A 26,823-nucleotide genomic window follows, 5' to 3' on the forward strand; every position below is an offset into this window, starting at 1 on the left:
AAAATCCCGTTACGAAGCAGTCCACCACCGCCAGCACAACGACGGACAACACAATCACCATAGTGGGCATAACCCTGGAACGGACAAGCAGTCGAGAATCTGCAGGGAAGATGGAACACCGTGCAGCAACGGTTAACCACTGCAGAAACCCGCTGTTGGCAAAGTACAGGACTGAATTACTTCCTCGATTTCCGAGTACACACTCTCGTTACCGTTGAATAATTCAGTTCGTTGTAAACATTTACGCACTGAAATTGGTACACGGCGCCAAATAGAGAAGCTTGCGTCGGAAATCCGTCATTGGGATAGCCGCTAATCAACGTGATATGCACAAACATGTATACCGGGACAATCTCTTGAAAGTTGAAAATCAACCGCGCATGCGCGAGTTTTATCGGCTGTTCGTGCAGGCTGGCCATCCCGAGTTTCAGCCGTCAAACTGATTCTGGCGGTGATGTAGTTTATACGAATTTTCGAGGTTAGAATCTCAAATACTTGAGGTGGTGACTCGGAAAGGTTTGGAAAGCATTTGTTGTTGGGTCGGAAAGCTGATTCTTCAAAGAACGGTCGGAATTTAATGCTTGTGCTCTTTGAAAATTCAAACGTACACATTTTGCGTACGTTGGCCCGCCTGCATCGCAGACAAGAATATCGTTGCGGGAAGATTTCGCCGACCAATGAGATTGAATTATTTGGCGCATGCGCGGTTGATTTTCAACTTTCAAGAGATTCCCCCGGTATACGTACCTATTTGCATTACTAGCAGCTCGTCGCGACTTTTGTAGAGCTCGTAGAGATCTTGAAACACTCTTGAACGTAACTATCCTGTATCTGTAAGAATCTAATTAGCGTTCGCACAAGTGTGTGATCCAAAACTATTGATCCGGTTGTAACGAAATATGGCCTAAAACCTGACCAGACATTGAACTTATCCACAGAAAAAAAAGAATCAAAATCGGTTCGGTAGTTGAGTTGTAAGCGAATATACAAACAGACAGACAGAGAGACTTAGAGATTTATATGTGCAGAGAAAAGAGAAAATAATAGAGATATGTTAGTTATTATTTACAAATGCGAGAGGCGAGTCACGACACCGATTCGAATAAGTTACATTTTTTCACCGTACTATCACTTATTGTTACATGTGACAACGATATTATTTTGCGTATTGATCACTTCCGTTGTGTACTAAATTGATTTGCAAACTAAAGCAGACAAGTAGAAAAATATATATGTGCGCAATAATGTTTGCGCGCCAGCGAGTATACATAAATATATATATATGTATATAATATTTCTGCATAATCCTACGCATCGGCAGGTTTTCTCCATTTCCGTACGAATCTACTATACATGTACGTAACTCGCGCAATTTTTTGTTATGATTTTTACGCCTCGCATGCAGTTGGTGTAGAAATGTTGAGGTAAGGAAATGAAATAAACAAATGATATCAATTAAATGGCTCATTCGAGGTTATGTTTATACGTGATGTAAAGAAACTTTTCCCAGAACGACGAACAACCGGATGAGGACTCATTGTCAGGCGATTGTCCGTTTGTACAAGCTGCTGATGACGTCAGGAAAAATTATTTGGGTTGGCAATATCGTCTGTTAATTATAATGTAAGTGAAATTTGCAATAAAAAATTACAAGCATACTTCTGAGCTAGATGAGAAAACACATGTTAGTAAGGAAATCTTTGATGAAATTATTATAGTGCCAATAACTTTGAAAAAACAATTAATTTTTACGAAAACTATAGTGCATATTTTGTAGAACAACATTTTTATAAGAATTGTTTTATACTAGATTGTCAACGACTTTGAATCGACTTAAATCCGAGCATCGAATCTGAACTTTTGTTTATAACTCCAGTATATTCGACTTTTGTATTCTTGACGACTTCTCTCTACAAGCTTACGAATATAACAACTTATCGTATTGAAGTTAGTAACCGATTCGTGCTGAGGAAAAACCGTCATTTCGCGATTGTTGAACTGTCTGAAATTCAGTAACCCGTAACAAAACAAAACAAACTCATATTTCGAAATCTGAGTTCCTCAAAAATCACTGTAACGATAATAAAATAGTGATTTTTTCCCCAATGTTTCGTTACGAACGTTAAAAACTTGATCCTCGCAATAATTTGATAAATCCTCAATTCAGGGTTACACCGATTAATAAAACTTATCGATTTTTGGCCAACCAGCTTCCTTAGCTTGAAACAGCCGAAGTATCAAGCCATTTCTACATCATTATTAACACATATGCGCTTAACAACGCGCATGCGATTCCTGTTGGTGCAACGTACCAAGTTGTTACACTTTGTTGTTATTATCCAGCTTGCGTGTAAATACCTGCACACACCATGCATTGCGTAGAAATACGTACGCGCGTACATTTGTTAAAGTCGTTCAAAATACGCGTATCATATACCGGGCGGGATTAAACCAACCGTACGGTACCTACGTCAATTTACACATTACTTATACAGGTACGCACGCGACAGCATGAACTCTACAGCAGACGGCATTGATAATTAACGAAGTATCATTCTACCTGCTATCTTCCTCTACGCGTGATACGTACATCGTATAAATGTACGTAATATTTTATCATTATTATCGTTTGTTTCCACTCTCCCGCGTCAAGAAAATTGAAACGATTATACATGTATAGGTGTTGTAATTAACGCGTAAAGTAAACGTCACGTACGATCGTGTACCTGTACACACACCTACGCATACGCATAACGCTGCACAGACTGGATTTACTCGCGTCGATATTTATATAACTTAACTTTCTTCAAAGATATCGCGCTTTCGTTTAAAGTCGAGCAGAGGCAATATACATACGATCCAGCGTTACTTCAAACGGTCAAAAGGAACGACCCATATCGAATTTAGAAATAAAAAGCCGGTATTAACGGGTTACGGTTGAACCGTAAAGAATAATTCGAATTTAGCATGGTTTGAATTTCGTGTTTTCCATTTCATTTCTCATTTCTGACGAGAAATGAAAAAATTAACAACGACTAAAAGTAAAAAACGGAAGTTTGTTCATTCTGCATCTTTATGCTGCAAAAATTGCGATATTCCGATCAAACAGAAACCATGACAATTCGAGTCATAGCCAATTATCCACTGTACAACTGTTTGCATAAATTGTGTTTTTTATTGTACTTATTCTTCTAAACCGTAAAATCGCTGCGATCAAAGAATTCGAATTATTTCCGGTAATATTGATCACAAATTCGATAAAAATAGTAACCTATAACGTAAAGCTAATCCAATGACATAGATAGAAAAAGAATTACACAATTGCAGCCGGTATGAGAAAACTTAAACAATGTTCTAACGGAGTAATAACAGACAAATTTCGTCTGTTCCAAGTCTCATAATAAAACCTCTTATTTCCACGTGACAACGATGGCTTCGATGTACAAGTAAAACACGGCACGTGCAGCGAGTGAAACGATTGGATGTAACGCGGCTGTTTGGTCATTTGTTAGCACAGGTGGACAAGAATCGCTTAATCAGGCATATGATAAATTTATTAGCGACGTATTAGCAGTAGTTGATATTACCGCAGAGCAACATTCATTCAGCTGAATGATAAACGGTGATTTTTACACGGCGCTTCATAATTTATAGTTCACGCTCGCCTCCGGCTATAAACAGAAGGTACTTAAATGCCAACGACTTGACGAGCGGGGGTACGAAGGTAGGCATATATATACCTACCTACCTTCTGTATATCGTATCCTGCCAATTTATTAAATTACATATTACCTTAATCGGACTATAATCGCGCGTCAATGATGCAGCGAGGCGGCTGCATGATGGTAATAACGAAACGTGTTCATTAATTACGCGCGATCTCAATTTCGAAATCATACATATTTTATTCGGTTAGTGTACACTGTACACAGTTTCAAAATAAGGGTGATATTTGCGTCGGATGGAACGAGGTCGCTGATCATTCGTTTTAGCCGTAGAAAAAATCATCCCGAAGTACACTGAATTTCAACCAGAGTCTACGAGATCCCTATTTCCGATTTAAATAATACGTGAAAGACATTTATTGTTCCATCTTCGCAAAATTATTTGCAAAAGAAATCATGATTAGGTACGTTCTTAAATGGATATAATCGTGAGATTAAATTTTTTAGTCACCTTTTTTTTAGATCAGGGCAACCAGAAATTGAATTTTCGAACAAACGGAACATCTTTGATTTTGTTGACATGTTACGGGACAGAGTGTTGATATTGAAGAGTGATTGTTAATACAACTCTATATATATCCCCCTCCCCCTAATGTTTTTTGGGTACCTTTGGATTCATCGACTAGCGATGGCGACTAAGCTAAAAATAATAATCGATGCATCGGTTAATCGAGAAAAATTAATCGTTTATTTCGAATTTTTTTTAAATGGTCTATTTGGAACCAAAATTTCGTAAATTTCAGTACGCAGTCTTAATGGCGGAATATTTTTTTGACAGTTTATAGTTTCACTCGAATTATTTTTCAACTTTAGGTAAAACTGTTCAATTAATTTTTACTAATTATATCAAATAGGTACTTAATGAGTAAGACAATGATAATAATTGATACTTTAATCACATGGCATAAGTTGGTATCGTATAGCGTCGTTCATGGGGGTAAAAAAAAAACCGCAACCGATTGTTAGAAAAAATAATCGAGCCGTTGGATTAATTAACCCAGGTGAAAAATAATCGATTTACTCAAAAATCATTTACTCAAACCGATTATTGTTGGTAATTCTTAGTGCGTTCTCGTCGGTAGCCTCAACTCGGGAAATTGTGGAAGAAGCAATAATGAAATGGAAAAGATTTATAATTGAACGTGTAAATGATTTATTAGACTTAAATAGCGGGGAGTGTAAATGTGTAATTAGACAAATCGGATTAGAAATAGGTGAAATTGATAGTTAGAATTAGGGCTTGGTCTGAATCGGTTGCAAACGAGAAGTGAATCGTTTGAATGTTGGACTAGAAGTGCGATTAGATACAACTAGTCTAGTGTGTGTACAAAAAAGATGCCGAGGATTCAGGATAGCGGGGAGTAAAATTAGCTGACGACGAATAAGAGCGATAGCAAGTGGCGTGAGGCTGGATGGAAATAGGAGGACAGGAAATAGAGTTTAAGGTTACTAAAGGGAATGTCTGAGAATTAGCAAGTACAAGCAATAGAATAACGAATGGTCGGAAAAGATGGGGAAGAGTGTGGCTGGCAGGTCTTACATAACAGATAAGATCATTTTCCGAAAACTTGACAAATCATATTTTTAAAAAACCGTATTAATTTTTTGTCACTATAAACATGCCACATAAAACTTTTCGAAATCGTTTGAATTTATGAAAGAGAAATTCTTTCCGCCGGTTTCTTCAGATTGAAAGTATTTAAACTGCACTCGGAGAACATTTTTACTTTTCTTTTTAAGTCAATTTGTAAAATGAAAAATTTCTCGTGAAAACGCAACATTTTATTTTGAGTACCAAGATTAATGAAATGATTGTTTCAAAATTGGAAAAAAATATATATATACTTATAAATACGAAATCTCGATTTAATTTAATCAATTTAATGCAAAAAAAAATACTTATTTCATGGTATTATCGAAATATTAAATACCCTTTGGTAGATTCAACCGAATCGTTTCATACAGCCCACTAAATCGTTAGTAGTCTATTACCATTGTCACCATTGAATCAACCCGTCAATTCACCATGGCGTATTTCTTTGTCATTCTTTGATGTAATATAAATTACAATTAAATGATAATTTTTGCAGTTATAACAATTAAACAATCATTTTTGAATCGTTACAAAATGATTTCACTGTGAAGATCCGTTATCGCAATGTGATTCGCACAAACTCTACGGGATCGTGATGCCAAACCTTTCCTTAGACATTGCTAAAACATTATACTATCTGCGCACTGTAAAATTAACTAAACTTTTTGGTTGTATAAAAATAACGTTAGATCGGACATATATCAACCTGAAATTTCGTTGCCAGAATCAAATTTTGTTTATTATGGCCAGATTATTTTCCGACTGTGAGATATAACCAATTTACACGACGAGTTGAATTGCAGAAATGCAACGTACGATAAAGTCCAGTAAGAAGAAGAGCATGAAAAATAAATGTTGAGCTGTGAAAGCAAAATTTTTTTTTCTTCGCCAAAACTATCAATCGCGAAATTTAAGAAACGTTAAAATACATATGATTATGGTTTTCATAAGGTTGATCAAAAGTATAACAGGAATGTTCAAAATTCAGGATAGGTATAAAAATGTGTGGCGCATAGGCCTAGAAATTTTTTGTCTCAATTGGCAATCATAGAACGCAACCATGCACGGCATCCGGACAAGAATCCACGTCGCGATATGGGATAGAGATGCGGCGTATGTCTCGTGAGTGAAAGATTCTTTCGCGCCGGCGATGCTGAGCGTAATTCACGAGAGCATTTACTCACGACGCGACGTAGCGCTGTACTTACAAATTATAAACGGTAATTACCCGCTGTGGTAATGAATTCGGTAACTCTTCTGCAAAAGCTGGATACGTCCGAGAGCACCAATTACCATTCATGTACTTTCTTTTCTCTCATTTGTCCCGCTCCTTCTTAATCATCAACGGACCGCATAGTCATCAAAGTAATTATGTAATGCAGGATGTTTCACAGTGTTTTTGAAGCTCTGACACGATTTTCATGAAATCTTTCCTACTTTTAATTTTTAACAAGAAGAAGTACAGCACAAGGAACAATAAATCAATTCGTGTATAGTGCTTTTTCGAATGCGTTGCGATAAAGCAATTACGAATTCAATATTACCCCGATTGATCAAATTTCCAGCACACTAAAATGCTTTTTGTTTGTGTTAACCTCATTCTTCCCCCTTTCATTGTGCTAAATCAAATTTTTTTAATTCTATCGTTAAACAATTGCTTTGCGAAAGTATCCCTGGAGGAAAATAATTTTTTTTTTTTCGCTTCAAAAATTTTTTTGACACTTGGAACAAAAAACACCGATTTTCGCTAAAAAAAAACAGCCAATTTGCTATTGCAAAATGAATAATTGTTTAAAAAAAATAAAAACAAACAAGACTCAGCTTACCTGGGTAAATTATGTACGGAGGTATTGTAGTTTGTCTCAAAACGTCATCTTTGAAGCGCGTGAACTTTCTTTCTCGAAAACTATCGAACCGATTCTTTTGAAATTTGGTACAATACTTCCTTACATAATTGCCCAGGTAACCTGAGACTTGTTCTTTTTTTTTTTTTTAACAATTATTCATTTTGCAATAACAAATTGGCGGTTTTTTTTTTTAGCAAAAATCGATGTTTTTGTTGTGTCGCAAAAAATTTTTGAAGCAAAAAAAAAAAATTATTTCCTTCCAGGGATACTTGCGGAAAGCAATTATTTAACGATAAAATTAAAAATCTTTGATTTCAGACCAACCAGTTCCGAGAATTGATGTTCACCGGTGGACAACATTTTTTCGAGGCGACTCGGGAGATCTGCTGCCACGGGCTTAATTCTTGATATTTTTCATTCAAAAAATTATGAAATACTCTTGGAATGTTACTCAATAATGTCACAATCAACAAAATAAATTTACATTCCATGAATCGTCAAAAAACATTGTTGAAAATAGGCCTTATTTTGGCCGAATTAAGCATTATCCCCCCCCCCCCAAATACTTTTGGTATCACAAGAAAACGTGGTACAAGTATCACATTTAGTCTTCTTATAGCTGTCAATATTGCATTTTGCGGTTACATCTTTTCAATAAAATAAGAGCTGCACATCGACTTATTGTTACACATTATCAGCAATAGTCACAAGAAAATATAGTACCAGGGAGCGTAATCAAAAATAACAGTAAAACATACTAGACTCTCTGGTTACTGCTACAAAATTAATTATCATTTTGTACCCAGAACAATATTATTCTACTACGATGAATAATGAAAATAACTAGTTGCAAGGTCTGTACAGTAACAAGACGTAGAAATCATTCGCAGTGTTACTAAAGCTGCGCCTGCGGTGACAGAGCTTTGCATCTTGATATCGCGTTAACGATGATAATTTACCTTTTTTCGACCTGGAACGGGCAGCTGAGGCTGAAAACGATCGCATATCCCCAAAAGACAATCGTCACATTTGCAATAACAGTTGTAGTTGGAGTCACTCGAAGCGATTGAGCTGAAAGTACTGGTGCTGGCTTGACTGTCCATGGAATCGGCCCTGAGAAGAAGGGCTCTCTTCGATGATAAGCCACGGGCGCACTTCTGTTCTTGACTTTCCATTTTGACGAGCAAAAGTTGCTCCATCAGATTCAACGTCGGCGGCGGTAATTTCAAACAGCTACTCGAGGGTGATTCCTTACCGCCTCTATCCATGGTTCGGTCTATATTCCTCGAAGATCACTGTCGCGTTTTAGGGTCCGATATCACTTCGAGATCACACGTTAAAAACTCTCCAACACTTCCGGTTCTCGTCTGTATATCACAACTAATCCTGTATTGATACAGAAGAGGTTCGGTTAGAAGATTCGCGTGAGGGAGTGGAAAATTTGCCGGAGTTTGATTTTATTCGACAATCTCTGCTCACGCTCACCGCGAGTCACACATTGCCTACGTCATTGTGACAACGGGGCTTTAAAGTATAAACCGCGTGAATATCAGTCTGCGGTTCCGTTTCGTATGCACACATTGACGTCAAGATTTAACTCGGAAGACGAAACGCTGTCTAGTTCAATGCTTGTTCGTTATCCAAGGATTCGACGAAATTCAGTTGTTGTAACCTTCTATTGCTGGATGTATTACGTTAAACAAATACTTTCAACGCTCTGGGTATATTTCACTGCATGAATTACTCCGCGGTATGTACGAAACGAGCGCATTGTACAGGCGCATATGTCGCATACATACGTACGTACGTTACAACTTCAAAGAAGGCAAGAGTGATTTTTTTTCGCGTAACTGTGTCACGGATACCTACAACCGATGCTATCAATCGTTGTCAAATGATGTATGTACGTATGTGTGTACGCGTATTTATTCACATACGCATCGTGCGACCACGGCGAAGAAGAAACGCACGTTGAAGAAAGCAAAAGAGGCGAAAATAAAACTAAACGAACGAAATGAGAAAGAGAAAAGAAAAAAAAAAAAAGGACACGCGCACTCCGTAGATTCCAAAAGTGAAAACGTTCGGCGGAGAATTCATTCGGCATTTCGTGTATGTATATATTTCACTTCGCATGACTCCGTGTGGTATTACTGACTGCGTTCAATGGTTTTCAAATAATTCGTTTGAATGTTGGATTTTAAAAATTTTTTCCAACAGTTTGACACGTTATTCACATTCGTTTCTTTGAAATAAAATTAACACCTTTCCACGCGATTCAAGTGTCGACAGAAATTTTGTTGGTTGAACATTATTGTGTCATTGATATGCAGATATTTTTACTACCTGATACTTAGTATTTCAAATTACCGTTAGTTGCATCGTCGCTCAACTTTAACAATTTCAACTTCGATACTCGACAACCGGAATGTCAAATTTTTAATAAATCTTTGTTGGTCAAACGTAACATCACACACGCACGCGTATCGAAGTTTAGAATTACACTTTATGAGCGCAGACATCTAACGCTGTATTGAAAACGTCGTTATAACTAACATACATCTTTCACCAAGCAGGTTGTTAATTGATTAATTATAAGTATCGATGTATTATACATGCACATGGGTATATTTTGTATGCGTACACTATACGCTGCCTACATTACAGCAAGTCCTGTATATCCGTGTCCCTAAAAGCAGACCGGTTGTTTACTCTCTTTTAACAAACAACTCGGGAGCGCAGGAGATTCTGGCGCGAGATTATCGGACCTATAACGCAAGCAGAAGTCAATTATATACCGGTATAGGTGAGCCCCAGGATCTGTACGTCTGGCTACATGGTCAACCTTCGCGAGTAAAAATATATTATACGGTTACCCGTACACTAAAAGTTTATCTATATAGTATATCGGTTACATCTCGTTGCACCTCGGGCACGTTGTACGATTCTTGTATCATATTGTACATTTTTTACCCTAGCCTTAACGGTCTGTAAAATATTCGCGAAAAAAGAATTCACCATAATTTCAATTATTTTTATCTTCTGACAATGTATAATTTGCGAGAGATTAATAAATGCCGAGTAATGCCGAATTGTGTATTATAGTGTGAACGAAACGAAATTTTAGTAAGCTCAAATATCGCGCGTACAATTGTCGTGTCAATTTGTCGTAAACTTTATTGAAATAGTACATTTCTGCAGCTCGAATTCCACTCAAACAAGATTCATTTTATAGCCAACGGCTGCAATCAATCAGATACCGGATGAAATTAAAATACTCATACACACATATATATATACATATACCTACATTGTGTAACTGCGAATTGAAACAAATATATAATGGAAGCTCGACATTTCGCAATCTGTACAAAACTGTCGACACACTTATATATACATTGTTATGGTAAAATATGCGAATATGTGGTCTGTTGAACTTATCATTTAACACATTTCAGAGACTAAACACGAATACGAAATGTGTAAAATAATATAAACATAATAACGAGGTGTTAATTTCTATTGGTAAAAAAACATCACTTTTGCACAAATTATTTTCAGTGATACGGCGTGTGTGTTGTACGAAACGGGCGTACGATAAAAGCTTCGCGTATCACGATCCATTTAGTCGCGTTCGCAGCCACCGTTTGAGATAATTCATCGAATAAGTTGGAAAAGAAGAAGAAGAAAAGGACATTTTCATGCTGGAATCGTGAAGCCGCAGGAGAGACTGATACGGTTGAATTTGCGTCCGAGTTGGAAGTTACTCGCGAATAAAGTGGCAGCCAGATTACACGAGTCTTTCTCTTATATACGTACGTATATACAAACCGGGGCAAAAATGTATAATTGAAAGAAGGGTAAAAACATACGCGCTTCGGATTCTTTCGGAACAGCGGATCCGAAAATAGACGAAGAATTCGCTCGTTTAATTCACCTCACCGTATAGGATTTATAAGTAACTTTTTATTTTCGTGTTTGTTTATTCATCTTCGCCTCTTTGGATTAAAAGCAGTAAATTATTGCCAATTCGTTATTGTGCAGACATATACGCAATAACGCAAATGAAAAAACAGAATTGCACTCGGTGACTTATCCCTGCATTGAAATGTCACTTTCGGGCAGCACTGTAGATATTAAAGACGCGATGTTGGAATTAGAAGATTGAAAATAATAAATGCAAATAATCACTAAATTGCGTTGTAGTATAATCGTTGAACACGAAGAATTAATATTAATTATTCAACACATGATATTTTTTACTTCTTTTTTTTAACTGCACTTCTTCACGTGTAATTGGGAATAAATTCTTCCTTTGTACACTGCACTTTTCACGACTCGTAGAATCAGCAACTTGATAGTGAAAACGAGCTTGCGCTGCGCCTCGACTTCACCGTTCCTAAGAGACACAAATACGGTAAAGAAATACGAGTAACGAAACGAATGGCTGACTGATACAACGCGTGTATTAAAAAAAAAAAAAAAGAATCAATTTATTTGAAAAACAGAACACAACGAAACGAGAGAGTTGTTGAAAAAAAAAAAAGCTTTGAATCGCGAAACAATCATTTTTCCTTGTACATCCTTGCGTATCGCGAAATTTAATTCGTCGAACAAGATACCCGATTTTTTATCAATTCGTAACACGTTTTTCAGCGTAGATGTTATAATTTGATTGGAACCAGCGTCACTGCCGCGAAGGATAAACCTGTTTCATCGAATTCAAACGAACAGGAGGTAAACGATGTGACGTCAAAGTACCGGAGCCGTCGACTGCTGGACCCCAATGTGCGGTTCGAGTGAAGGAAGGCTCGATAAGAGATGCCGTGTGCGGTTCTATAAGAATGAACAACGTCCTCAAATCCAGGCGCAATTATAACGCGTTGCGTTTCAAAAAAGAAAAAGAAATAATATTTAAAAAATGGCAAGAGAGAAACTAGATGTTTTTGCGATGACGATGACAAAAATCACACTCGAACGCTCGCTGAAAGCAGAGCAGAGTCGCGACCAGCGTGCACTACTAATCGAGGCAGAGCCTCTCTTCTCTTTGCTCCGCGACACGCCGGGCTGCTGTAAAAGGGGAGCGGAGACTATACACGGATTTCATGGTGCCGTTCATATTATACCTAACATACCTACCGCGAGCTAGAAGAGACAAGCACATATCCGAACGTTCACATTGACGCGACTCACCGTCGTCTAATAGGTTATAAATTGTGAACCGCGAGCAGGGGGAGCTTATGCAGCTCGGATGGCAGCATAAAGTGTAATAACAAGCAATGGCGATGTGCGGGTGTTTGAAAAGGACTTAATAAGATAAGATAAACGTGTACGGAGCTAATTCCTAACGGCTGCATGATCCGTCGTCTGCTAAAATTCATTGCGCACGCGCTACAATCCGATAGCAATTGTTTGCCAGGGCTACAAACCGTCACAAATTTAGACAACAGTTTGCCACAGTGTATGAAACCTCAAAAAATTTGACAGCTAACTGCGTCGAGCACAACTGACAGGGAAAATTTTCAACAATTTTGAGGTTAGGTTTGCGACGGTTGGTTGCCCTGGCGATCAGCTGTTCTCGGATTACCGCGCTTGCGCATCAAATTTAAGTCAGACGACGAACCGTGAAGTCTTTAGGAATTTGCTCTGCATGTAACGTACCGCGGGAATTTGAATAATATTTATGCATGTTTTTATCACGAAATTGTATCTCTCGTATAGAATGTTTCTAGCTTTTGTTTCCGCACTATTTCATCAAAACGCATGTTGATGTAATGCGTATAAAGTAATTGCGCGTTAAAAACGGTAGGTACGACCGCGTAACTGAAACTAAACCTTTCTCACGTCTAAACCAACTCTTTTCACTCCGTCCCGTATACAGGGTGATCAGAAATATCAAAACTTTATATTCCATTCGTTACGAGATCACTCATTGTGAGACCGCTTGTTATAAGTCCATTCTCTATAAGATCACCCGTTAAAAGACCGCTCATCCTACAATTTTGTGCAAGATCGGTAACGACAATAAACCATTCGTTACAATGCTGCTCGTTATAAAGACGCCCGTCGATAAGGCCGCTCGATACAACGCTTTTCATCATAAAACCACCTGTTATAAAGAGCGCTGTATACAATGCCACTCGTCACGCAGTAGTTTTTATCATATCAAACCGTGAAAACTTTTTCCTCCCGGGTACCTCGGTTTCGAATTCTCGATGTCGAAATTCGGTCAAGGGCTGGCCGTTACAGGGCTGATTACTCAGGCTCACGATCAGCTATTTGTGGCAAGGATTCATCCTATTTTCAGAATCCCATTTTCCTTCAGCTCCGTGATCAGCTTCATACCGCGAAACAGACAGAATGATTATATTTCCGTTCGTAATGTATCCTCTTTTATCAAGATTACACTAATTTTTATTTTTTTATTTTTTTCATTTTTTTTTTTTTTTTATTTTTTTTTACATAAAATTTTTGGTCACCCCATAAACTTATGTAGCGTATCATGTGCATTATATACGGAGTTCCGACACGGCACGAAGGCGGATGCGTCTCGGTAAAGATTTCTCGAGTATATAAGTGGATACATATATACATGTATACATATTGTCCCGTTTCACTCGTCGTCAAAAAGTGTAAGCAATTAGCAACGAGACTCTTTTCATTAGTATAATATTCACCGATGTTCAAGCCGTCAATTTTTAACACGTGTATATCGTGTACTATAAAAGTATACATTATGGTTCACTTCCCGCGGCTAAAGTCTAACACGTTGACTGATTGACGACTTGAAATTGTTTTTGGCCATCCCGTGAGCAATAGGTAAGGGGGGAGGATAGCGTGTGTTTGAAAAATCTTATTCGTTGCATAATTCATTACGGAAGTAAGTACACATGTGCGCTGCGTGTATATCGTGTAATTGTAAACTATTATTTATATTCAAAATACATTTTAAACCAAATCTCAATATCAACACGTGTATAAATGTAACTATTACCACCGACTCAATTTTTCGTTTGATCACTTGATATGTTTTTCATTATTTTTTAGATACTAGTATAACTATAGCTGAGCAAAGAATGATCAAATCTGTAGTTTACTTATTTTTCTCCTTTCTTGGTAAAAAAGAGAATGTTTTAAATGCAGAACATTGGATATACCAAACCCAGATTGGTTGCTTGTGATAGCAGTAGAGATTGTAAAGTAAAAAAAAGTAAAAGCACAAAGCGCGATCCGCATATTTTCGACACGTGTTTGGTACAGGTGTGCGTATAACCTGCCATTGTAAACATCGTGTTCAACATTTACTTATCTCCATTATTATTACGCCAGTGCCAATCATTATTCTTCTAAATACCTCCAAACAGACCTGCAATCATTACTATTAACACATTACGACGTTACACCGATAAAAATTTACTTTACATCAATTACACGTGTATTTTCATAGTATTGTTTCAAGTCAACATTCACTTGCGATTAGAGTCGAAATTTTAACGAATCAATTGTACACCATTCTTTAAATTTTATCAAGTTACTATTGCCAAAGATAATTCTTATTTTACTTGAATTATATATTAGGATAAGTATATTTTAGGATAAGTATGACAGTTACTTTTCAACGGGAAACGGATCAACAAATTACGAGATCACATAATAAATATACTTTTATACTTAATATCTGCAATACCAGTAAACTAAAGTAAACCTATTCCAAAAATTTATACGATGTATAATTCAATCACTTTAGCTACATATCTAAATATGTAGAGGTATTCACATGGAAATTCCATTTGATTTTTCACCATCGATTAACGTTAGGTAAAAAGAAAATAATTACCAGACACCATCTCGCTGCGTATACCCATGTTTTGTAGTGGTTGTTGTTTGTTTAATCTCGTAATTACAAGTTTTGTGCTTTCAACGCAAATTAAAAAACAAGTTTCTTTTTTCCGCCTGTACATATAAATCACAAAGTGCGGAGTATTCGTCGATAACAACTCTCGAATTTTTTTTTTTTTATCAGTTTCTTTGCTTTGCTTCCGGCTATTGTTCACAAGTGTTGATTATATAGGAGATAAATCTCGTACGCAACATGATACATTAGACTGTTTCAGGATAAAATAACTTGCGAATTTCCACCGTGTCACCCTTTGCAAAGTTTGTTTGAATTTAAAGAAAGATTCTCTGAAAAAATAAGCTTTGTACTTTGCGTCTAAGATGGCGCTCATTCGATTTTCACTTTTTTCCGCATATTTTTCAATTTATGCCGGGGTCCCGTTTCGATGTGTACTGGAACGCGTTTACGTTTCGTTTAGCGATCAGCGTTAAGAGAGAAATAGTTTATGGTTTACGCCGTCCGCACTTGTCTAATACATGCTGAGTACCTCGTACAAAAAACATTGACTGTCAGAGCAGAAGACTGGTCGTGGCGTGAATGGTGACGATGATGTTTGCAGATAAGATGATATTTGTAGATAATACCTAAATTCTGAGCTGCATATATCAGCGTCACAATTTACACCACGACTAGTAATTCTTACTAAAAATTTTCACATAATTTTCATTATTTACTTAATTTTCTTTCATTGTGATTCCGAATTTTTATTTATTTTCTTTTCCTCTTTAACGTCCGTTACTGATAGAAAATAATTATCGCACGACGTGACGAGAAATCTGTTAGACGGTTTCTACTTCGGTTATTTTATACATATTTTTTTCACATCTCATCTCAACTTTTATTAAACAAAACCGTATTTTCACTATTTTTATTACTTAATATACTAAACTCAATTATATTGGCAAAAAAAGAATCGATCGCCCTGTATAAAGGTATTACAATCGCGCGTGTAAGGAAAGAAGGATGTGAGACTCTCGTTCCTAATCTTAACCGCCCTCCCCTCCCGCCGCCGCCGACTCCTCGTACAGTCCCGGAGAAAGTTCTTTACAATACTACCAGCCTAACACAATCCTGTTTTACAAATGCAACGATCGTTGATGTTATAGGCTTTCCCGTCTTCCCCTAATGGACCGAATTAATGCAACCATCGCTTATTTCTTGTACAGAGTGATTATCTGTCGACAGAACGGTCCGTCGGCTGTTACAGTTTAACGCGCATGCGCTGAAATTCAAGAGCAATTGTTTTCAGGGTGATCAACAGTCATAAATTCAGATGGCGGTTGGTTGCCCTGGCAAACGACTGCTCTCCGATTGTAGCGCATGCGCATTGAGCCATACGTGTGAACAAACTGTATAACATGAAACTGTAAAAAATTGCTTATTACCCAACATTTGTGTAAATTTAATCGCACGTGAGTGTAGCTCAAGATTTCTATTGAGGTAGAATTTTTATGGCAACTATTATCATCGTTGTTTTCACTTTCAAAAGTTTTCAAACGTATAGCGCGGATATTATAACTTTTTGTGCAATCAAGTTTTTTTTTTTTTTTTTTTCACTAACATATTTACTATTTTCACCGCTGAATTGGAAAGAAAGTTAATAAAAAAAATTATTAGCATTTGAACAAAAACGTGCAGTATACGGGTAATATTCAGTCAAGTCAAAAAGGTTATTAATTTTGATTGTCAGATTTCTCCAATAACTTTTTTCGAATGACTTTTTTCACCTTAAAAATATATCGCGAAGCATTTGATTTGATTTCTTATTTTTTTTTTTTTTGGCACTTATTGATTTTGACGCATCACTCGTAAAAAAATTTGATGAATTACCAATTGACAACTCATGACATTTTATTTACAAAATGAATTGATCTAATGAAAAAATTTCCAGGATATAAAATGTTAATTTCCTCTAGAAATTTGCAGAGCACAAATAATTTGAACTCCAATTGTTAATACTGACAGGATATTTTCGAGTTGAATAACAAAGTTAAAGACCTCAAAATGTGCCATTGTTGATTTTGTTGATTTTTGGAAAAGGTGAAAAAAAAAACCACGCCTGATCCCACATGGGATAAATTTTTCTTGATTAATTGTCATCTTTTGAATGAAGACCAAATAATATATATGACAACTGAATTCATTTACGACGATTTCAATTATAATCGTCTACGCTATATTCGACTAAAAGTTGTAAAAAAGTGAACCATCAGAAATAGTTCCAATTTTTTCGAAAAAAAATGCAATCTTATTTTTTACTTCTCTGTAAGCTTTCTTTCGAATCCAGAGCAAACGATTACAATTCAAACTATCGAAAATAAATTTATTTGTCATATTTGGAAATTCTGTATACAGTAAGCAGCTTTGTTTCAGAAGGATCTGTAACGGGTATAAAGATATCTGTTTTTAATCTGGTTTTCTTTTTTTCAAAACAATGTCAAAATAAAAAATGGTCTGTTTTGAAAATGTCTGATTTTATAATTTTCAAAATTACCCCGTTATTGTTTACGATGGAAGTTTGAAGTCTGTTCTTCGAGTGTAGACAATTTTTATTATAAAACGAATCACCTTTGAGAAGAAAAATGTCATTGTAATTTGTCAACTAGTAATTCTTCGAAACTTTTGGTAGCTGGTTAGTCAAAATCGATGCTTTGCAAAAACACTCGTTTTGGAATGTGTTGTTATGTTGAAAAACAGTAACTCGAAAAATATTTTTTGAGCGAGAGTTACGCATGTACAGTATGCACCCATGAAAAGTTTCGTCGAAGAATGAAATCGGATAACAGTGGAAAAATTAAGCGATAAAATTTGAGAGTAACATATCTCAACAACCATTCATCAAATCGCAGTCTCTTTCTCATACACACGTATTTTCAATTCAAATCCAATAAATCGAGATATTCTGATATTTACAATTGACTGAAATAGGTATACCTATATACATGCCTATCTAAGGATAGAATGAACTTCTCAAGTTTTTCTCTACTTTTTTTCATCGATCTAGACTGCGTACTAAAGAGCTTTCGTGTTTGAATATCAAGAAATAAACGAAACCTCAAGAGGATGCTATCGTGAGTTGTCAAGGGTACAGCAAAGCTTACCGACAGCATAATTTTCGTTGTTCAATTGATCTACTGTTATATAAATTAATATAACCCTATATTTCAAAGTAAAAAATCATCACCGCTACGCATAAAAGTGCGGTCAGCGTTGTAGAAGAAAAAATAACAAGAAATTATTTAACGATAATGACAATCATCGAACACGCGCAAATTATTATGGACCTGGTACTAGATTGTTAATCAAATATAATTGGACGGGTGTAATAATTTTTCAACCGCGAGGATAAATTTGAGAGAAAAGACAAGTAGAAAAATAAACGAATAAAAATAATAAATAATTAAGTGACCACAGATTTCGCACGCTAATTCGAATGGGAGTGTTAAAAGAAGGTAAAAAAAAAAAGAAAAACGAACAGTAAATAAAAAATTTCAACCGTTGTACGGAACTATAGCGACGCGTTGCCTCGATTCACAATTACAGGTCTTCGAGACCCGTGTTATATTATTGCAAATGGGCAAATGGAAACAACTCACAGCCGTACATGACACATATATACCTAGGAAGGTATAGGTAGGTAGGTAGGTAGGTACGTAACAGGTATAACATCGCACACGTGGTTAAAAGAGACACACTCACGTAGTGAGAAACTGGTAAAACATACGTGTGTCTGTACACAATGTAGATACAGATACAGGGTGACCGACAAGCCACGCGCGATACGTGACGCAATTGGCCGTTGGCATTCAACGAAATCGGCCCAACCCATTATGTTATGTTACTTACTTACATTACTCGGTTACATTAACCGTGCGACGTTCTGCGCCCCTTGACTTAGTCGTAATCGTCCTGCACGAACGTTAAAACTGCAAGGCACGACGAGGAATTTACGAGTAAATAAATTTAATTACACTGCAGTCACGTTTTGCACGGGTATAATTAAAAACTGGTCGTCATAAATTGACCGTTTCGTTTTACCTTATACGTATCATATGTTTCTACACATCTATCTGTATGTCCTTTGAAGGCGTTTTGAATTCAAATTGAGGATGACTGTAGGACCGTACAGTCGGGTCGAAAAATAATGTGATATCCTTGATGTTGTTAATAACACAATGTTTGCATTCCAGATGAAAATGTTTCAAAATTATTTTCTGAATCACAGGGACGCTTTTCAACTATATTTAACTGGATTAGCTTCGGTTTAACTTTTCAAACTTTTCATGTATGAAATTTTCATTTCAACATATTTTTTAGCTGACTGTACATCTCATACTGTATCCATAGAGCAGTCGTCAATACCGCACGTTTGTACATTTGTACACCGTTTAAGGGACCATGCTAGTGTAACGGAGCGAAAAATAGCTGATTTTCGCGTTTTGTCTTTTCAATGGTTAAAATACGCTAAGTCTGATTTTTTTCTGTCAAATCAAAGCACTCATGAAGGACAGAAAGTAAATTTTTCAACGCGCAGTTTTATTTTTTTTTTTTATTTTGTTTTTTTTTCACAGCTTTTCTCCAAACGTGGTTTTCAAAACGGTGTACACTCTCAAAGAAAGAAGTTTCAAGCTATCTGTCTCAAATTTACATACAACATTCTTCATGCCACGCTTTATCTTGCTGACGGACCCTTGTTTTTGAAATCTTCATATTTTTTCCAATGAAAAATCGTCGAAAAAATAAATCATTTCGATACTTTTTTTTCAAGCAGCCGCCGTTGTGCCGATTTTGATAAAAGAAAAAAAAAACCTCCATAGCACGATAGTGGCTTTCATACTGACAATGAGTAATAATCTTTTCACAAATTTTTTTCCAGATAATATTTACGGCCAAAACCGTGTACACCGTGAGAAATGCTTTTGTTTCGAAGACACTTTCAACCGTTATAAAAAACAAAAAAAAAATAAATAAATTAAAGCAAACGTTAAAAAAATTATTTTCTGTTCTTCGTGACTGCATTGATTTGACATAAAAAACATCAAACTGTTTTGCGTATTTTAACCATCGAAAAAGAAATCGCAGAAAATCAGCTATTTTTCGACCGGTTAGACTAGCATTAAAGGTCCCTTAAAGGGAGTCAACAATATGTCCGTTGAATGAGTAAAAACTTTTCACTTTTAGGTGTTCGTGCGTACTAGCTAACGCATATACGCGGCAAAGAATAGAATCGAGAAAAGCCTGACGCGTGAGGTTGTTTCGCAATTGAAACCTCATATATTGAGCCACAGGTGACTGGCTGCACTTTGGATTATAATTGCCAATATAAGTCATTCCGCGAACAGACGTAATAATAAATCTATGAGTAGAAAAAAAGGGCTCGACAAAGTTGATGATTAGTATTAACTACAAAGCGTTGATATAATCAATACTCATGCGATTTATTGCCACGGACAGCGGGGAATAATATTTATACGCAATTTATTAACTTTCCAGTGGTATTATTGGACGAATTAGCCGCCTACCTACATAAAATAATCGATCGAACCTCGTGGGAACCAACTTGCCGTCAAAACTGCCGACTGCAAAAATATAGGGAAAATTTATTGCAGAATTGATTTATATTATAGGTATTTACTCTGATACGGTTACAACGAAGCACGCCTGGATTCCCGGCAACTTGTATTACATCGAACGCTTGCGGTGGCAAACGATAAGGAGTAACATTCTTCATCGATACATTAGCAATAAAGCACTGCTCTCTCCTTGGATTCAAGTTTTTTAACAAGTATATCGATTAAGCGACCCCTCGATTCAATTGTTATTCGAATGATCCATTCATTGGAGAAACGATTAATCCAAGTCAACGATTATTCGATTGATCGCACAGCTCTAATTCATGTGTTTATCATGTGTTTAATCTACTAATCACACTGAAATTGAGTATTTGAATGAAATTTTTTTTATTTCACATTCTTGTAGATTGGAAAAAAAATATTTTGGACGTATTTTTTATTTCTTCGATTGAATCACAATTACCATTAATATAACAGATTGAAAACTGTAACATTGTGACGTCACCCATGTTAAGATATATCTATACATATATAATAAAATCAGTGAAATTCAATCACCTATAACATGAAAAATTATCATTTTTAACGAAAAACAAAAAATACCTCCTCATTATTTTGGCCTGCACTGCATTATGCGCCCTTAAAAATGAAAAAAAAAATTTCATTCAAATACTCAATTGAACAGTGATGCTACTGCAATATGTTAATAAAATATTGACACACAAGTATTTTTGCAGGTTAAAATAAATTGAAATGGGAGTCTAACAGATGTAAACAATAAAGGTAACTGTCGGGGGGCTCCGGTTCCTGGAAAATCGCATCTCCTCTCGTATTGTTGCGGCCCTATTGAGAGAGTGTACTGTGTTCCGATTCATACCAAAGTCTCACAACACTAACGAGTGAAACAAAGTCTGAACAAATTAAAAGATTTGCCAAAAATGACTTCAAAGAAATTTTTGTGTTGTTTCCCTGCACATGAATTTAAAATTAGCTTCAATGAAATACATGAGTATTCTGAATAACTTTTTTATGAACTTTTTATTTTTCGTGTAACGCAATGCAATAGCCTTTTTTTCTCTCTCAGCTAATTCCTGTCAGTATAGTTGCGTATTTATACATAATTTCAATGCAATCCTGAAAAGATGAAGTTAAACCGATTTGAATAATTGGTCGATCAGTTTCTTTTCCTCAGACGATGTCATACTGAATAACTTACAGTGGGTCGTTCGATATGGGGAAAAAACGGCAATAATAATCCCGAATTATTATATTAAGATATGTGAGACAGAATCTAGATGCGTTTCACGATATCTTTTTTAATTTTCTGAATGAAAAAATTCCAACATTATTAGGCCACAGAAGAATTGAACAAGTAAAAACACAAGCTATTGATAATTTGAATTAGTTGAAGAATTATATCGTATAATATCCTACGCAAAGTTACCTCAAACCTTACCTCACTTGAGAGTGAAACTTGCTATTGTAGCATCCATCTAAAGCCCTAAAATAAATTTTTGTGAAGGTATTGAGGCTCTGAATTTTTTATGTGCCTGGTCAAGATTTTAGCTATCAATTTCGTAACTCGTTAATATAGATGAAAATTCTAGCTCTCCGATACTTATTTCAACTCATCACTCGATCGTAAATTGTTTGGCAAAACAACTCAGTCATATTAAGTGTTTAATCAGTTTAATCATTGATTTGATTATAATTTTTAACCTCTCTAACAATAATTTTTAAGAAAAAGACTTCCGATCACGGGACACAAGAATTTTTATCACATTTGTTTGAATGAAAGGTTTGTAGGAAGTACGATTTTTTATCGACTTTTTCAGATCTCTTTATTGAAATTGAAATAACGTGGATAACGAAATTTGTAATCACAATTCTCTCTGCTTGTATGATAAATGCTTGTCATCGCAAGAGTTGGTGTAGCTAGAAACTGATTTGAGAGCAATGATCAACTTGGAATCTACTATCAGCCAATCCGCCTTGGTGCAAAAACAGTGAGACGTAAATTTTTATATAATCATTATAAACTGCTGATACTCAGTCAACTAAAATGCATTTCTGGAAATTTGAAACATTATTTGTGGAGATTAGGAATTAGAATATAGTGTTTCGATGCTTGATATTAAATCAGTGATTTCTTCTTGAAATATATGTAATAAAATATTTTCCATTTGATTAGAAGTTTTAAATGGAAATTGAGTTTCCACAGAATGTTATTTCGTAATCTCTCAGAAATATTGGGCCACCAAATTGGGTAGAAAAATAAAATTTCGCTTCACTTTACTACGTATTCCAACCTATTTGTAAGTATTGAAGCAAATTATCAGTAAGTGTTGTTGGCTTTAATTATGCCGTGTGTAAATATAAATAATGGTTTATTCACATAGCACGTACAGTGATATTATTGAACCTATTGAATATACATTGTATAATCCTAAGCGAAAAAATTTCTCACACAGTGTGGGCAGGACTTGGGACATAAATATAAACATATCAGAGGACTAGCGATGGGTTATTCATGGTAAACAGCATGTGTAATGAGAACCGGTATAGGAAAAGATTTTCTGAATTAAACGAACAGATTTAGTCTATTCTAATTTGCCCATATTTAACCACCGCATACCATTCAGTTCGAGTAAATATTATTCACTTTAAGGCATACTTTCCCTAAGTGAGGTAAAAAATCTCGAAAATTTGCTTAAAACAGTCGAATATTAAAGATTCGTATGGCTTTTGCCATTCAGCTGACAAATGTTTACTAGAGAGCCATGTTCTGATATCTAAAAACAAGTCTATTGGATCATACATAATCAACAGCAAGCTTGGCTTTACTTAACTCTCTTCTTTTTTCCTTTGAAGATGGGAATGCTTTCAAAACATTTCGTCGATGCCAATTTATTTATTTCATCGTTCACTTCAACATTGGTCAAAATCTGAACAAAAACTTGACGTTTTCAACTCACCTTTGGATGTTTGATCGGTTGGAGCTCGGTGATTTCATAATCGTCACCACTTAGACTGGAATTAGTCGAACAATCAGAGATCTTTCGACACATCGGGATGTCCAACAGCTCGCCGTGAGTCTTACTCCCCGTATCTTCTAAACGAACTCTCGAACTATCGCAGTTTGGAGAGCTTCCCTCAGACCTCGTCAACTTTGGATAATACGGACTCGGAGAAGCCAAACATGAATTTCTCCTGCTAACGTTGCTGCGAATGAGGAAAATAAGTAAATTAGTAACAAAGAACGTCAACTGATTCACAAGCATTGAAACACTACTACAAAGTATTTAATCTTTTCAAAAGCAACGATCCAATTTTAGAAGCGATGCTAAAATTTGGAAAGGAAGAGAATCCAGTTTTATGAATTTACCTTTGTGAAATGCTACGCTTAGAGCCAACGCATAAACAACACGAGTCGGAGTGGCGTCTATGGCGGCATATTTGCAGTAGATGGAAGTCTAATGAAAGAGAATTTTCAGTAGATTGTCGAACCTCGTCGCAGTCAAAGCAGGAGCAGCTGCTAGTTTGACTGGGACCGCTGTTCCCGTCAAATTTGTCGTCTATGTTGTTCCTCTCAAAATTCTCCTCCAGGTAAGAGTAGTCCGAAAAATCACTGACCACGACACTCGGAGTTCGCCAATACCTCGGTTGCCCGTCATCTTTTTCGCTAGACTCACATTCCACAGCCTCGTTAACATTCGAACTCCCCCAAACTGTAAATGAAAATAAATATATTTAGTTCCTTGGTCAACAATATAGTGACTCACAGAGTAAGTTTCCTGAACAGCATCATCACAGTTCATAATTGTTGTTTACTTAAATTCGTTCGATGTATAATCACAAATACAAACACAGTATCATTTATTCGGAAATGAACTGTCCATAAAACAGTCATGTTGGGAAAAAAAGTTGACAAGATATTGATGGTTCATTTATATTTCTAAATTGCTATATCAACCTTCTTTGATTCGAAGCATGAATCTGTTGCTGGGATTAGGCTGTCTCTAGTTAAGTTAGATATCAACACAGTGACATGGATAAACGTGCAATGTAGCAAATTAAATCAGCAAATTTATAAAGAAGAATATTTTTATTCATATTGCAGTTAATTAAAGGGTATAACTAGATATGCTTGCCAAAATTATTCGAACAGCTCTTCATTTGGTACGTGAGACAACTTGTTTTATATGAAAACTGAAAATTTTCGGCCAAGTATTACCTCTGTAACTATATGAATATTTGCAATCACTAGCTCAAAATACAATGATTTTTACCGTTTTTTTTTCTCTTACTAACCATTTCAAACAGCCAATAAAAAAAATACTGAAATTGCAAGTTGACAAAACATACAAAATGTAATTTCTTAGTTTGCTTTGGTATAAAATTCGATTTTTTTAAAATTTTTGAATATTTCAATGAGTTTTTGCTAGCAATACTCGGTTTGGCACCAACTCGGAAATACCTGGCTTTCATACATTTTTTAGATTCCTCCCTCATTACGTGCTGAAATTCAATTTTCAAAGGGTGCGCCAATACGAAAATCCGCGATGAAAATAACTATATTCATTTATCTTTTATTCGAATTTCACACCAAAATAGTAACAAATTGTACAAAGTCGCATATTCTAGTTTGTCTTATGTATACACGTAACTGCTTTCAAAACACATGATCCGATATGTGTCTTGAAATATTCGTGTATAAAAGCTTTATTGCAAAAAAATTATATTTCATGCCAATATGAAGAAAAAAAATCATACTTCATATTTTGTAATAACATTCACATGCAATATTTTTTCCAAAGCGACATCTATATTAGTAACTGAGAAAAAAAGCACTTAGTGAAAATGATGGTCTTTGAGCTAGCGACCGCAACTATTGATATAGTTACAAAAGTAACATTTGGTCAAAAATTTTTATTTTTTATGCGAAACAAATTGTTTCAGGTCCTAAGTGAAAAGCTGTTCAAGTAATTTTGGCATGCTTATTCAACTATACGCTTTATACACTGATATTTCCTTGTCATAAAACAGGAAATCACGAACAAGGTTTCGTTAAATTTTTTGTTAAATGGTACGTCTGAAATTGCAGTAAAGACGGACATGACAAATAGAGCGTAAAGTTCAACAACTTGACAAATAGATACAATACTGCGGGTAAAAAGTAAGATTTATCAAATCAACAAGATTTAGTCTACACCAAGGCATGTAATCATTCAACGACACAGCAGCGAGATACTCGAGAACTGCTCTGCAAACTATATGGATTAAACTCCAGGTGACCACTTCCTGTTTTACAATGTCAAACGGCGATATACAAGAAACAAGATTACTTTGCGGTATTACAAATTATATTATTCACTGATGTAGAACAGCTTGTTATATCAAGGTTTAAATGGAAAAATTCAAGTTTCTTCTAAATGTGATGTAATCAAAGAAATACTGCCAAACAGATTCAATGTGACACATAATTAACAAGGTTGAAGTTAATTGTGTTAATGTAAGAAAACATCGAAGAAAACATTACTATCTGGCAATTTTAGAATGACTGAAGGAGTTGAATTTGTAAAATACGAGTAGGTTCTGTTTTATTACAGTTTGCCAAGTTTCAAATAATGTTCAAGTTGTGTAAAATTATGTATACATTAGACTGTACGTTCAAAAAAATGGTTATGCTCCGAGTTGAAAAATCTCAAGTTGACATTGAATAAAGAAGATCTTCAAAGTTTTAATGCTCTGTCTTAGTATTAAGGGATGCCGCTCATTTTTTTTTTTTGTTTTCCCTTATAAAACAAGATTTTATCTGTTATCAGACCTTGACATTTTTGAATTTTAAAACGATTCTAAAAAAATCAACCAATAGACGGATAAATGTGGGATTGAAAATACTTGTTACTTACTCAAACATTTTCAATTTTTCATTATTGAATATTCAACATGGCATCCAAAAAAAAATATAGTCTGAAAATAAATCTATAAAAAGTTTTAACGAAGCCTAGAATAAAAAATTAGCTAATTAAAATAGTAAAAAGTATTTTCATGGAACATTGCAGCTTTGAGAATCTTCTTTTCTCACGGTAAACTTAAGCTTTTTCAACTTGGAGCATGAACATTTATTTGAACGGACAGTCTAATACACGTATACATATATGTATAGTTATATTAAAGTTATAAACTT

General features: G+C 35.5%; 1 protein-coding gene across 2 annotated transcripts in view; it reads right to left on the reverse strand.

The window, feature by feature from the left end:
• LOC124184905 overlaps nt 1-26,823 on the reverse strand; it is a 55,476-nt gene that overhangs the window by 17,125 nt on the left and 11,528 nt on the right. For both annotated transcript variants that reach the window (XR_006871275.1, XM_046575102.1), the window contains exons 3-4: nt 24,019-24,361; nt 23,609-23,855 (exon numbers count right to left, since the gene is read on the reverse strand). Coding sequence is in view for 1 of the 2 variants with exons in the window: in XM_046575102.1 (XP_046431058.1) it covers nt 23,609-23,855; nt 24,019-24,361 (590 nt within the window). In the remaining variant the exon portion in view is untranslated. The remainder of the gene's footprint in view (nt 1-23,608; nt 23,856-24,018; nt 24,362-26,823) is intronic.

Source organism: Neodiprion fabricii, chromosome 6, assembly GCF_021155785.1.
Source record: "Neodiprion fabricii isolate iyNeoFabr1 chromosome 6, iyNeoFabr1.1, whole genome shotgun sequence".
Lineage (NCBI taxonomy): Eukaryota > Metazoa > Arthropoda > Insecta > Hymenoptera > Diprionidae > Neodiprion > Neodiprion fabricii.